The sequence below is a fragment of the Triplophysa dalaica genome, chromosome 1 (genome assembly GCF_015846415.1).
Source record: "Triplophysa dalaica isolate WHDGS20190420 chromosome 1, ASM1584641v1, whole genome shotgun sequence".
In the NCBI taxonomy this organism is placed as follows: Eukaryota; Metazoa; Chordata; class Actinopteri; order Cypriniformes; family Nemacheilidae; genus Triplophysa; species Triplophysa dalaica.
In genome coordinates, this window is record NC_079542.1 from 27809480 (window position 1) to 27823764 (window position 14285).

Sequence of the window (14285 nt, forward strand, 5' to 3'; positions counted from 1 at the left end):
TGTTAAAGACTAATCTACAAACTGTTTCCACCAACATAGTAAAGTTAATGGTTGATAATAGTCGAGGCAAAATGACTGTTATTGACCATACGACCATATTTATTTGCTACTGCTTTATTAACAACAACGCCATTAACTATATGTTGGCGATGTATTTACCATTTGTGAAGGTTTTGTGACAATGAAACAGAACGGAAACTTGCTAACATGCTTCCAAATATTTTTCTCTGTGTTCTGTGGAACAAAAACATTTATACAGGTTTGAAACAACGTGACGATGACAGATTTTTAATTTTGGGATGAACTATCCCTTTAAACCACATATGAGGGGACTCTTATTTAGCCAAAACGGTGTATCACCGGCCATTTTGTTGAATCTTCACCATGGCGAGCTTCACACATCGTTGGTTTTAATTCTAGGCGCATACGCTTTGGAATTTTAACCCGCATAATTTTTCTTTTGCAAGCCTCGACGTTTTTCTGATTTATCCGGACTTGCTGAAATATTTGATGTGCAGTTTAGTAGAAAAGCCCACTTTATCTTCAGACTGGTATTTATTTTACACGATAATATATATTAGCTTTTCGTGAGTGCTTTAAGTTAATGGTCTTGTTGTAACGTAATTGTTCCACCTGACCATGCAGAATATCCCGGTCATAATGCCACACAGCAAAGATTAGTATCATATATCGTTGCCGTTGCCAATCGCATTTTTTCAAGAAAACACTTTAAGATTAGAAAGAAAGAAAACGTGAAAGGAAGAAGGAAAATCCCAAACAAAGGTACAGTATTTCTTTAATGAATAAACGTAACCTGCTCAAGTCATCATCAGCGCAATTTGATGCCCTCGTATAAATTTAACTGTTATATGCTTATCGTATTGGTCACAGATGTTTTTTTTATCAGTCTAAATTTTTGTTCGGCCTGTAGTGCACTTTAATGCTAAATTTTAAGAGCATAATTATGTACATTAGTCTAAATATTACACTATTTCTCTTGTAGGCTATTGTGATTATTGTGTAAAAGCAGAATTCAGAAGAGACATATGAGAGCACAAAGGCTTCTAGTTTTACACTCGACAACAGGAGCTCTCACTTTTACAATAATACATAAGCCTAACGTAAACGTTATTTGACACGAGAGTGGCCATGAACGTTAGTATAGTTAAAACCGTTATATAACCGTAGATATATAGCTTTGCAATTTTATTATTGTCCAAAAACAGAAGTGTTACATATCAGTGTTACAAATAATAATTAAAAAATATATATATATATTTTTTTGGTGAATTTTTGAGTAAGTAGTGTAATCAAAGCTAGACATTAAATTTGTACAGCTTTGTATCATATTAATATATTATGAATCAGCCTGAGAAATATACAAACATCAGCCTAAGAAATGTATATCCGTTGACCATTAATTTTCTTCTTGTTTTATACATCTTATTATTGATTAGCCTATAAGGGTTAGTGTCATATGTTAAAGGTGCCATATGGCGCGAAAACGTGTTTTTCTGTGACTTTGAAGTGTTATAAGATGCCCATGCATGTATTAGACACACGTAAAATTGCAAAAATTAAAGTGATGGGAACAAATGCTCAATCAGACCTCCCTGAAACGCCTCGTGGAACCACAACCCCACAAATCTATGTTCGTTTGTGGTATGATTTGACAAAGACAGCACAAATGTATACGCAAGTAAGGTGGGCGTACCTGTCAGCAGAATTACTATGGAACAGGATGTTGCAAATATGGTAAGAGGCGACACATTTTCGTCACATGCTTGCATTATTCGGCCAATCACTACGCACTAGTTAACTGGCTAATCAATAGCACACCTCGTATTTCACAGCCATGAGCTTTATAAAAAATCTGCAAAAAATCTGTGCATTTCATAGAGGCGGGACAAAGATTAGATACAAACATTCAAGGTATGTTGAAAATACAGCATTTTGAACCTTAAATGGTTTATACACATTGCATTACATCTAAAAAAAAAAATATATATTTGTTTTAGCAGTGTCATGTGACCCCTTTAAAGGTCCAGTAACATTTAGTGTCATCTAGTTGATGAGGTTTTGAATTCCAACCAACTACTCCACCACTCACGCCTCCCTAACAAAGTACAAAGATACCGTCATGTTTTCTCCTCTTTGCCGATGAAGATAATGTATTTACGAAACAAGTTTAGGGCCACTGTTGAAACAAAATGGCGAATTCCATGTTAGCGGAAACCGCAGTGTATGCAGATAGAAATTGTTTATTGTAAGGTAATAAAACATAATGCTTCATTATGTAAGGCCTTTATACACCTTTGAAGAAATAGTTATATATTTAATATTAAATTGCATTTTTGTAAAATAGATCCTCCAAAAGATTAACTTTAAGCCCCTAACTAGCTGGTATTTAGTGGTTTATGTACTTTTAATGGTAACATTCTTTGACTTATTCTTTAACAAACAAGCTAGTGTGCATTTTAAAACCCTTTCTTTTATTTTTCCAACAGTCATGTCTTTCAGGAGGGGCGTTGTCAGGCAGAGTAAGTTCAGGCATGTATTTGCCCAAGCATGCAAGGCTGAGCATTGCCTTGATGATGTCAGAGTATCACGTGTGACATGGGATGGTCCCCTGTGTGCTGCCAATCTAAAGTTCATCGCTGTCATCATTGAGTCTGGAGGGGGCGGTGCCTTTCTTGTGCTACCACTTACCAAGGTTTGCATAAACTCACAGCAATTCGAAATAGTGTTTATAACAATTGTTATAGTGTGACTTTGAGGGAGCTCAATGTTGCGTTGTATGATGACCCCATAGGTAACACCTCTGCTCTGTGTAATTGTGTCTGAAGAACTTGTGCAACTAGTACAATTCTGATTGATTCTATGACACCACGTGACGTGTGACAGTGGACACTGGAAGCTTTAAAACAGAAGCAGAACACAGTAGTGTTATCTTCTGCTCTTCAGTTCATGAGCTGTCCTGTAGCTCAGTGGTAAGAGCAATGCGTTAACAATGAAAGGTTGTGGGTTCGATCCCAGGGGATTGGACATACTTAGAAACAACTGTATAGGACAATGCAATGTAAGACGATAAAAGCGTCTGCCAAATGCATAAATGTAAATGTTCATCAAGTGCTCTGTCTTGTGTGTTTCTTTGTGAGAGTGAGATAGAGCCTTAAATTTTGCGTCTTGCATAAAAAGCGGGAGATTGAGAGGCTATATCTTTTGTTTCTGATTTTGGCATTGGAAATTTAGTTTGCATTGTGTCTCCAAAGAAGAGCTTCCTCTAAAGCCCTGTTAACGGGGGCATCTCTTCAAGAGAAGTTAAAGAAGTTCTCTGATGCAATCACACAGGGGTGTTCCCAATATTGTAGTTATACGAGGATGTGTCTCGTTCCCATTCTCAGGCAACCAGGGTTCAGAATAAGTTCACCCCAACATTTTTTTTAAATTTAATTTACCTAGCCATGCAACTGGTTTGTCGAATCAACAAGTTGAACTTAGAACCTGGGGCTGGATTCACAAAACTTACTTAATAAGAAAATTCTTCTTAACTGACAAGTTTTTTCTTAAATTCTAATTTAAGAAAAAAGTTAGGAATGTTATGTATTCCTGAAAAAACACTTCTTAGGACAGTTCTTAAAAATGTTCTCAAGATTGATCTTAGGAAAAAATTGAGAAGAATCCTAATACTCGAAACAAAAGCAGTCGTAAATATCATATTAAAATTACGACAGCCTCACTGTTGTCTTAAATCTTGAAATGTAAGATGTTTAATACATATATGTGGTTGTTTCACATTATCATATATGCATTATCCTATACATTTGTTTTTTAGTATCTGCAATGCCCTGGGATCGAAGTCACAACCTTGGCATTGTTAACGCTATGCTTTTACCATTAGGCCACAGGAAAACCAATATGATAATGTGTTACAAGTATTATACCGTAGTAAAACACAAAAAGTATATTAGCTGACAGGCGCTCATAAATGACGTTTAATGCGAATATATAAATGCTATTTAAGAATGCGACATGATTGTTGTAACACACATAAAGTTTATTAGATGAACATCAACAGTTACCACATGAGCAAGCGAGTGTAATCATATTATTTTATTCTTACGACAAAAATGAAGACGTTCTTAAGAAAATATTTGAGAAGTTTTATGGAAATGTTTGAGAATCACTCTCATGAACATTCTTACGAACTTCCTATATTTCATCTTAAGAACCATCTTAGATTTTGTCTTATGAACAGTTTTGTGAATCTTGCCCCAAATGCTTCTGGTTTGTGAATGAATGATTTAGTTTTGTGAACCGGATGATTTAACTAACTGAATACAATAAACTTAATCAAATAATTCATTTTCTACTCATTTGTTTTGGTGTTAATTACTATCTTTAAACACTGCAAAGAAAAAAGATATAAAGTAAATTACATTGTATAGACAATGGAGATACATGTATATAGAGATACATTTTTGAGCATACAGCACCATCCTCATTTATTTTCGTTGTATAAGGTCAAATAAATTATTTTTGTGTGAACAGCTCCTTTAAAGGCTCCCTAAGCAAGCTTTAAAATGGGTAGCTTGCTGTGTGTTTGATTTTTTATTATGACTCCACACAGGGGAAATTGTTGGGTTCACTTACAGTGTTTCATGTTTTTACCACTAGACTGGTAGAGTGGATCAAAACATCCCAACTGTCTGTGGTCATGCTGCTCCAGTGCTTGATGTGCAGTGGTGCCCACATGATGACCATGTCATTGCCAGTGCCTCAGAAGACTGTACTGTAAAGGTTTGTAGCATTCCATACAGTCGACACCTACATCAATATTTCCTGTCGTTTGAACATTCAGTGCAGTCATGGAGATCTCTGGGGCTCCATGAAGACACAGAGACAAAGAGCATTGTATTTCTGTATTATAGAGTAAGTAGCATATGATTTTTAAGGTCCTACTTTGGTTTATGGATTGTCCAACAACAAGTTTATGTACAAAGAAGGTGTAAAAACACTATTATGTCGTAATAATAGGTAATTATTCTTACCTTACTTCTTGACTGACTCTCAAATGATGAGAGGACCAAGCCTGGATTTTATGTTTGTGTGGCCGGCAGTCGACCGTGCGGGAGCTGCCGGCATTTTACTTTCGTTATGTGGTTTGTTTATTTTTTATTAAAAGTTGTTGAACGTTGGGCATTTCCCGCCTCTTTCTTCCCATTCCTTAAATTTGTTACAGCGTTCATCATGTGTCGCAAATGGAACACCATCATTGCTGGATTACGGTTTACAGGTTATATATTATATACAGTGTATAGATAGAGATGGCGGGGATTTCACTTTACCAGTTTCAGGCCGAGTCTGACAAAGAAACATTCGAAGGCGATAGTAGATAATAGATAGACGATAATAGATTGAACACTTAAATTAGCCGGGTTCATAGATAGATAAAAGACTTTGCACCCCAGAAATAACGGTACATGTTAACGTAAGCATTATTATGCATTAGCTAAACACAGACATAAGGTACCCAAATATTTCCTGAATTTCAGACAAAAAATAAATAAATAAAAGTTCTAGACGGCACACGCTTCACGAACGAGCAACAGTGTTTTGGGGGAGGAGAGAGTGAAGTTTTTGCGACAGTCCCAGCAAAACATAGGCAGGGACTATGTCTAATGACGTAGATACGGGGCGGTTAGAGACAAGTCTCTTTTGTGTGATTCAGAGTCGACTCCCTTTTTAACAAGCCAATAACTTTGTTATTAATTCACCTTAGGACTTACAATTTGGCAGACTGCTTACTTTCAAACACGGCAACATAACACACTGCATGAAATGTAATTTTCATGATCTAATGCTACTTACTCTTTAATAGATTTGGCAGATTCCTGATGGTGGTCTTATAACGCCCATGTCTGAAGCTATTGTGACTCTCGAGGGTCACAGTAAAAGAGTAGGCATCTTGGCCTGGCATCCCTCTGCTCTCAATATACTGTTGACTGCAGGTAAGCTTATGTCAATGGGAGGATGTGCATGGACTTCACTTGCTCTACGTTAAACTCGGATTAGTCTGTTCTGTGTCACACTCTGTTTTGGAACTGTGTTCTAATTCTGGTGATCTTAATCTGGTGTCCGAAACCATAATTTTAGATGTTGGAGTTGATGATATTGTTTAACATTGTTGTAATGAATTGGGTTAAAGGGATATTTCACCGGCAAATCTAAATTTCACTTTGTTTTACTCACCCTCAAGGCATCCTGAGTGAATATGACTTTCTTCTTAAAGAGTAATGCAGTCGAGGTTATAAGACCATGTATCATTTTACTTCCAAGCGGTAGAATGATCACTCAGGATGCTTTGATTGTGAGTAAAACATGGGGGAAGTCGTGATTTGCCAGTGAAATATCCCTTTAAAGCTGTAAAGAAGATAATAATATTTTGTCTTTTTAATAAAAAAAATCCTGTCAGCACAATTCCATATTATATTTACATAAATTTGTCATGTGTTTTATTTCATTGTTTGTGTCAGACAGACATCTTTCGTACCTTACATCATGTCACATTGTGTTAAAAACAAAACTGAAAAAAGAGACCTTTTCATGTACATTGCAGTGTTTATGAAACCTTCTTCAACCAAACTGAGTCATTTATAAGATTTAAATATAAAGTTAATTTATTTATTGTCACATACACAGTGATGAAAACAAGTTTCCCCGTACAATGAAATTCTTTCTTTGCTGGCCATATTGAATGCGAAGACAATTAAAAAACTATATAAGAATAAAAATACACACATATAAACACAAACATAAAAACTAAAACTAGCCTGCAGAAGTAGGAATATAGTCTACGTAAATATGGAAATATAGCATATGTTTTGTACATTTGTATGTACATTTCTCAAGTTTTTTTTATGTTTTATCTGTTTTTCATGTTTTACCTTTGGTCTTGTTTTCTGTGTAAGGATGCGATAATGTTCTTTGCCTTTGGGATGTGGGCACCGGGGATCTAGTGTATCAGCTGAGTGATGCCCACCCAGACCTTATATACAGTGTAAGCTGGAACCGTGAAGGAAATGTCTTGTGCACCACCTGTAAAGACAAAGCCCTACGTGTCATTGACCCCCGCCGTGGAACTGTACTCAAGGTCCGTCTGTTCCCTCAAATTTTCTTGATGATTTTGTAGGGTTAAATGCATAGAATCAGAAGGTCTACGCAGAAAATGTTAAGCTTTTTCTTAAGTTTTTGATCTTTTCATTGCAACAGGTCAATTGTCAATGTTTTACTCGGGTTGTTGTTTTGCGAAGATATGTGATTTTTTTATTGTTATTTAATGATGCCACACCCAGGTGCGGGAAAAGGCTCATGAGGGCACCAGGCCAATGAGAGCTGTATTTCTGGCTGATGGGAAAATTCTTACGACTGGATTTAGTCGTATGAGTGAGAGACAGCTCGCCCTCTGGGATACAGTAAGAGAATTTAGTTGAGGAAGTTTTTACTGCTCTTTTTTGCATGGTCAACACAATTTTGAGCAATAAATTCAGACATTAATTAATTATAAAAATGACAATCAAACCTTGAGGTTTAAATAAATGCATAATGTCAAAGTAGTAAAGCAATTTTTTGTAATCTTTAAAATTAAAAATATGTCTTTGTTTTTTAATTAATAAATCGATAATTAAATTCTACAAGTGGCGGTTTTACACCATGGAATGGGATCTTTTATCTTTTGTCTTATAACAATACTGTGATAAAACCACATAGTGTGGATAAAAGTTTTAGCAATTTTATCAGACTGCAGAAATGTATATTTAATTCAATTCATGGTTTGGTTCTGATGTTTTCTGATCTCACTGTACATGCACTTTGTGTATTATATTTGTATTATATGTGGCTTTGCATTATATGGAGCTATTACATGTAGCTTTCCTGTGGCTCAGTGGTTAGAGCATGGCACTAACAATGCCAAGATCATGGATTCGATCCCAGGGGCGGGCACAAAGTCAGAAACAAAATGTATAATACAATGCAATGTTAGCAGCTTTGGATAAATGTGTCTGCCAAATGCGTAAATCTAAATGTAAATATTTGTCTGACTGCGTATTTTAGAGAGATCTCTCAGAGCCAATGGTTACTCAGGAGATGGACACCAGTAACGGAGTTCTTCTTCCATTCTATGACCCAGACATCAACATGGTTTACTTGTGTGGCAAGGTAGGATTACCTTGCTTAAATCACCATTAGCTGCTGCATGAAAAAAAGCAGCTCTAACAGAGTTATGCGCTTACACAGAAATGTGATATACTATGGTATTTTATAGTATATTGAGTAAAAAAAGTAATTGCCATAATGCTGTTTAAAGGTCCAGTTTCATTTTCTGGAGAATCAATTGACAGAAATTTAATATAATATACATACTGTAACTATGTCTTTGAAAGTGTATAAAGACTACATAATGAAGCGTTATGTTTTTATTACCTTAGAATGAGTTATTTCTATCTACATACTGGGGCTATGCGTTATGGGAAAAAATATCCAATTGTGATTTTTGTGACTGATATTGCAATTTCGATTATCAAAATTTAATTTTGTAAATTTAAGTTTCAGCTCAATATTCTCTGTAGTGTGCAGTAAACACTTTAGATATAATGAGTACAATATGCCTTAAACAACTCTAAACCCTATCACTACCGTATAGTTGCAGATGCTGTGCCTTTCTATCCAATAGATGGTTAGATCAGAATAAAATAAAGAATTGGATTACTTCTTAATTATTAAATGAGTAGTTCACTATAAAATTTCTCCACACTTGTAAACACTGGGTTGGAACTTCCGCTTGCATCATAGCGTGAACTTCCGCTTGCATCATAGCATGACCTTTCCGACGTGATAACAGAGTATGTGAACTCGTGGACCCGCTACATGGAGGCACTGAGAGGCAGAGCAAGCAATATATTTATGTTTATAAAGTATATCACTCTTTTGTTTTTTTGGAAAATGACCAATTGTTTCGCTAGACCAGGTGTTCCAAAACTTCTCTGCCAGCGACCCCCAAAATAACAGTGCCTGTGACGCGAGACCCCCACTATCCTCGGAGGTGGTAAAAGTATACAAACTTTGCGCGCACCTATTCTACCCCAAAAAAAGCACATAATGGCAACAAAAAAGAGTATTCTTACATGATATTATTTTACAGTTATTTATTCATTACTTTACTTTTTGTTATACATAAACTGTGATACTATATATTACTACAGATGGTAGATATAGCACTTTACTTACCTGAGGACGATGGCCCCTCTGAATGCGGCCATCCTCTGCTGGCCTCCCTGCATTGTCTTTGGTCGATATTAAAGAGTAGGTAACATATGTTTTTTTTAGGCCCTACTTTGGTTTATGGAGTGTCCAACAACAAGTTTATCCACATACAATGTGTAAAAACACTTTAATCTCGTAATTATAGGCAGTTATTCGTACCCTACTTCTTGACTGACTCTCAAATGATTCGTTCAGCGATTCTTCCGTCTAGGCCCCGCCTACCCGCTAACCTTGTGTCATGTGATTGGTCAGATGGTGTAGTCTGTTGTTATTGGTCAAACGCGTTCATCATTTGTCCCAAATAGAACCCCACTACCATCATTACAGGAATACGGTTTACATGTGGTTGGATGTCATGTATATTATATGTGTAGATAGAAATGGCGGCGATTTTACCGAACCAATTTGAGCCCGAGTCTGACGAGGAAGAAGACGCTAATCCACAACAAACTCCACCACGACTGGAGCAGGATGATAGTCAGTGTCAAGTGACACCTCTTGTCATATAAACTCAAGTGTGACAACATGCATGTTGTGTTTTGCTTATCAATGAAGTAAATTATTATTTTTCTTAAAATACGTTAGTAATACTATTATTTCGTCTTGTGCGTTGTCATGGTACATAGAGCATTTCAAAAAGTCGACGTTATGAAAAATGATTGTAGTTTCACCCAAATATATCTATATAGGTGCAGGATGCGGCAAATGTGTCAAACTGCAAAGCGAGGATGAAATATTTGCTGCCAGGAAGTGCAACAGGTTGTTTACACATTATTATGAATCAATTTATGTTATGAAAAATATTTTCAATCGTTTGTTGCCATAACAACAAAATTATTTCATAAAACATTCTATTAAGTTCATAAAGGTTTAAAGTATTTAGAGAATTAATTCATCCTTCTGCAGATCCCAGAAGAATAAGGACATTTACAATTCTCTTGTAACAGTATTATACATGGACTAGTTGACACGGCACACAGTGTACCGTATTCGTATCTTCAGATTTTATTACAATGCAGATAGTACTCGACTTAGTTCTTGAAAAAAATACTTTGAGAATTAATGGATTGTACAATTAAATCAGCCAAGTAAATAGCAAGATAAACAAACTGTAACACACCAGAAATAACGCTACATGCTAATGTTAGCGTTATATGCATAACCACAGACATAAGGTACGAAAATATTTATTGAAGTTCAGACAAATATCAAAAGTCACATTTACAGGTTGGGACTCGGTGGAGCTAAAAGGTCCAAATAGAGTTGGTATTCCCCCTCTCTCAAGGATAGTCGTTTCACATATCCTGCACTGAACGCGCCAAGATTATCAAAGCAATCATCGGTGAAATGACGCGCGCACAGCTTAACCCTGGGGTTATACTCCTTCGTTATTCTTTGAAAAATGAATTGTAACCATTTTTCCCTCAGACGTTCTTGCTTAGGTAGCTGAAATAAGACGGACTTAGTTTCACAGCGTAGAACACAGACTCTAGACATGATACACACGCATCACGAACGAGTGACAGTGTTTGGGGGAGGAGACATAAATTTTCCCGGCAGTCTCAGCAACACGTTTATGTATAGTGACGTAGATATGCGTCCACTAATCGTTTGTGTGATTCAGAGTCGACTCCCATTTTTACAAGCAAATAACTTCGTTATTTATTCACCTTCGGTCTTACAACTTGGCAGACAGCTTACTTTCAAACACGGCAACATAACAGACTGTATGAAACGTCATTTTCATGATGTCATGTTACGTACGCTTTAATCATTAATCGATATTAACATTTAATTTCAACATATAAGAATATCTTAAAGCCGTAAATAATATGCGTGCTCATGGGACTGTTACGGGCTGTAAATGGATTTGATGCACCTTACCTAATGCGGTTGCTAATGTCGTTAATGTGAAGTAATCACCTCAGGGGTCATGATCGATGGGCCTTTTATAAATCAGATTGATTGAATTTATGTTTGTTTAAAATGCGTATACAGGAACGAATAAACACAAGCGATTGAGACACAGGTCGTGCATGTGCATTATAGCCCTTTAAAGGACAAACTGTGGCAAAGAAAGCAAAAACATGACAAAATCTTACTCCTGTGTCAGCCACTATAGTGCTTCGAAAGGGAGGGGTGGAGTGAGCCGTTGTTTGCAAGTCGCAACCTCACCGCTAGATGCTGCTAAATGTCATACACTGGACCTTTAAAGAAAGCAATATTACCATTGTAAATTATCCAGAAATTAAGACCTTAGTAATTCTATGTTACTTTTTTAGAGTGGGAGTTTAAAATGCTTTGTCATCAAATTATGTCACATATTCATCAACATTACATCCAGATAGATAAACATAAACATTTAATATGCCTCTGTGGTTCAGCTGTCTATCATCTTTCACAGGGGGATTGTACCATTCGTTACTTTGAGGTGACAGATGAGTCACCATATGTTCATTTCCTGAGTCTGTACAGCAGTAAGGAGCCACAGAGAGGGGCCGGTTTCCTGAGCAAACGAGGGGTAGATGTGAACAAGTGTGAAATAGCAAGGTGTGGAATTTTATGGCTTAAGAACACCAAAATCACATTTGCCATTGTGCAATTTCTCCAGTCTTTTGTACAGTGCCAAAGTTGTTTGCACTACCTAAGAGGTTCAAGTTTATTTTATCAAGAAATCCAAAAACAGGCTAATAAACAGATAACGTATGCAAGCTTCTTCAAGAATGCAATCATTTAAATCTGTAGAAATTAAGCAGAGGATAGCCTTTGTATCCTGTTTCTCAATTGTATGGACAAATAAGTTGTTTAATTCGTTTTGATACAATAGTCAGACAGTCAGTATAATGAAACATTCCAAACATTTAATAAATGGATAGTCTGAATTTTAAAATATAAGTGAATTACAGTGCTTTGAGGAATAGAACCCACAACCCTTGTGGATTGATAGTTCTTTGCTCTGCAAGACCCGTAATGCAGGAAGTCTTGGGCAACTGTATTGAATCTGTGTTTAAAACTATGTCCTCTCTCAGTACCTGACTTTATCTCCATATCATCTGATTCCTTTAGGTTCTATAAGCTGCATGAGCGTAAGGTTGAGCCCATATCTATGACTGTGCCTCGGAAGGTAAATTCAGTCTGCATATCAAAGTTACAGCTTGTGTACTTGTGTCTGTGTGTACAAGTGAGTCAGAAAGGAAAGTTACTTGGTAACTTAGTTACTTGGTTTTCTTGTTTCTTGTTTTTTAAATGTACACAATTTTCAAACGTTTTGGAACTGATATCTTAAAAAACATGATCACATTGAGGTGTATGCTTTAATTTTTAAAGCAAATTTAATTGTTGACAAAAATATAACGTGTCAGCACATATTCATTTTTTTCTATTAGAAAATGAACTATAAGAGCCTATCATAGAAGACGCACATTCGCCCTGTTGGTATGGACTGCCACTGTAATTGCATTAATGTTTACTGAGTAATAAGTCAAACTGCTTTTGTAACGGCTGTTTTTTGGGGGCTTTTTTGTGAAAGATGAAAAAACTACATAGTGCATTCATCAAATTCGCCTTACCTTAATCTTTCTTTCTTTTCAAAATCAGTCTGATCTGTTTCAAGGGGATCTGTACCCCGATACAGCAGGATTAGAACCTGCTCTGCTGGCAGAAAATTGGATAGCAGGACAGGATGCTCTTCCACTGCTTGTCTCCCTCAGCGGTGGCTACACAGTCCCACCATCCAAATGCGGCACCCTTCGCGGGCGACCCAAACAGCTCTCTCAGACCGATACAAGTCCTGGAAGCACTGCTGGACCGGAAAACCCAGTTATCATTCAGATGGAGAGAGAGGGGTCAAGCTATGAATGTGGAGGGAGGGACATAGATGGTGGGGAAGAGAGAATAAAAAAAGAGGTGAATAGGAATTTTTGATATTCTTATATTTTAAAAGCCTATTTTGATTTCTTTTGAATTTTTCTGTTGGTTAATATTCAATTTAAAATTATAAAACAATTAATTAATTTATATATTATCATTATATTATAATTTAATCAGTGTAACATGTATCTCGCACAGGAGGACCAACTTTCCGATATTTTAGCAGAGGTGCAGGGTCTGCGCACTCTCGTGCTGGCTCAAGGTCAAAGGATTGATGTACTGGAAAGACAGATTGCCCGTAATGAGGATGGAGAAGCGTGAAGGAACTCCAAATACAAAGCCTTACTTAGATTTAAAAGCTTTACTGAAGTAGTATGGGGCATGTAGTTACATAACTGTAGCATAATGATACAAACAGGTGATTTGAGCATCATTGGGAACACACTTTTTTTAAAAGCACTGACATTTGATGTTATAAATGCTGCTTATCTTATGCTTTAATAGGGCATTACGAGTACATCAGGAACTGACATGTGCTAACTACAGACTGCAGTCTGTGTTTGGTAGGTCAGAATTTGCATATACATGCAAAGTACAGAAAAGAAACCTCGAATACACTCTTGTAACATGCAAATGCAAGAATATTTAAGTATGCCTTTCTTTATTAAAACTAAACATCAGGAAATGTAAAATCCAACATGCTGAATTAAATAGCTTTTCAGTATAAAGTTTTAAAGTTAAAGGTGCTTATTAATATAGTTTGACCAATACTGTTTAACTTCCCTTAATGGCTCTTTTCTTCCATTTATGTCTTAACAAATGTAGCATTCATTTTGGATCTTTTTTGTGGGAATCTGTGTGTATCATGTGTTGGAAACTGTACTTAGTGTTTGTGAAAGTTTAGAACAATAAAAAGTAGCTCAATGAGCAATAGAGGAGCCTCCAGTGATCTTAAATACTTCCACACAGCAGATCTAAAGAAAAAAACAAGAAATTATAATTTGCATACAGAAAATGAAGCCTATTTTTAGGAGATGACATGAAAAAGAATTTATAGTATTTTCAAAACACAAAAAATCAGCACAGTTTAA

At 36.2% G+C, this 14285-nt stretch overlaps 1 protein-coding gene across 1 annotated transcript; it reads left to right on the plus strand.

Annotated features, from left to right (window-relative positions):
- The first annotated feature begins 372 nt into the window (after positions 1-372).
- coro1b (coronin, actin binding protein, 1B) lies at positions 373-14132 on the plus strand. The gene is made up of 11 exons (XM_056747423.1): positions 373-783; positions 2508-2713; positions 4678-4800; positions 5882-6011; positions 6972-7153; positions 7356-7475; positions 8116-8220; positions 11729-11874; positions 12391-12448; positions 12922-13230; positions 13393-14132. Exons 2-11 carry the CDS (start codon positions 2510-2512, stop codon positions 13513-13515), a joined length of 1500 nt encoding a protein of 499 aa, XP_056603401.1. The 5' UTR covers positions 373-783; positions 2508-2509; the 3' UTR covers positions 13516-14132.
- The last annotated feature ends 153 nt before the right edge of the window (positions 14133-14285 follow it).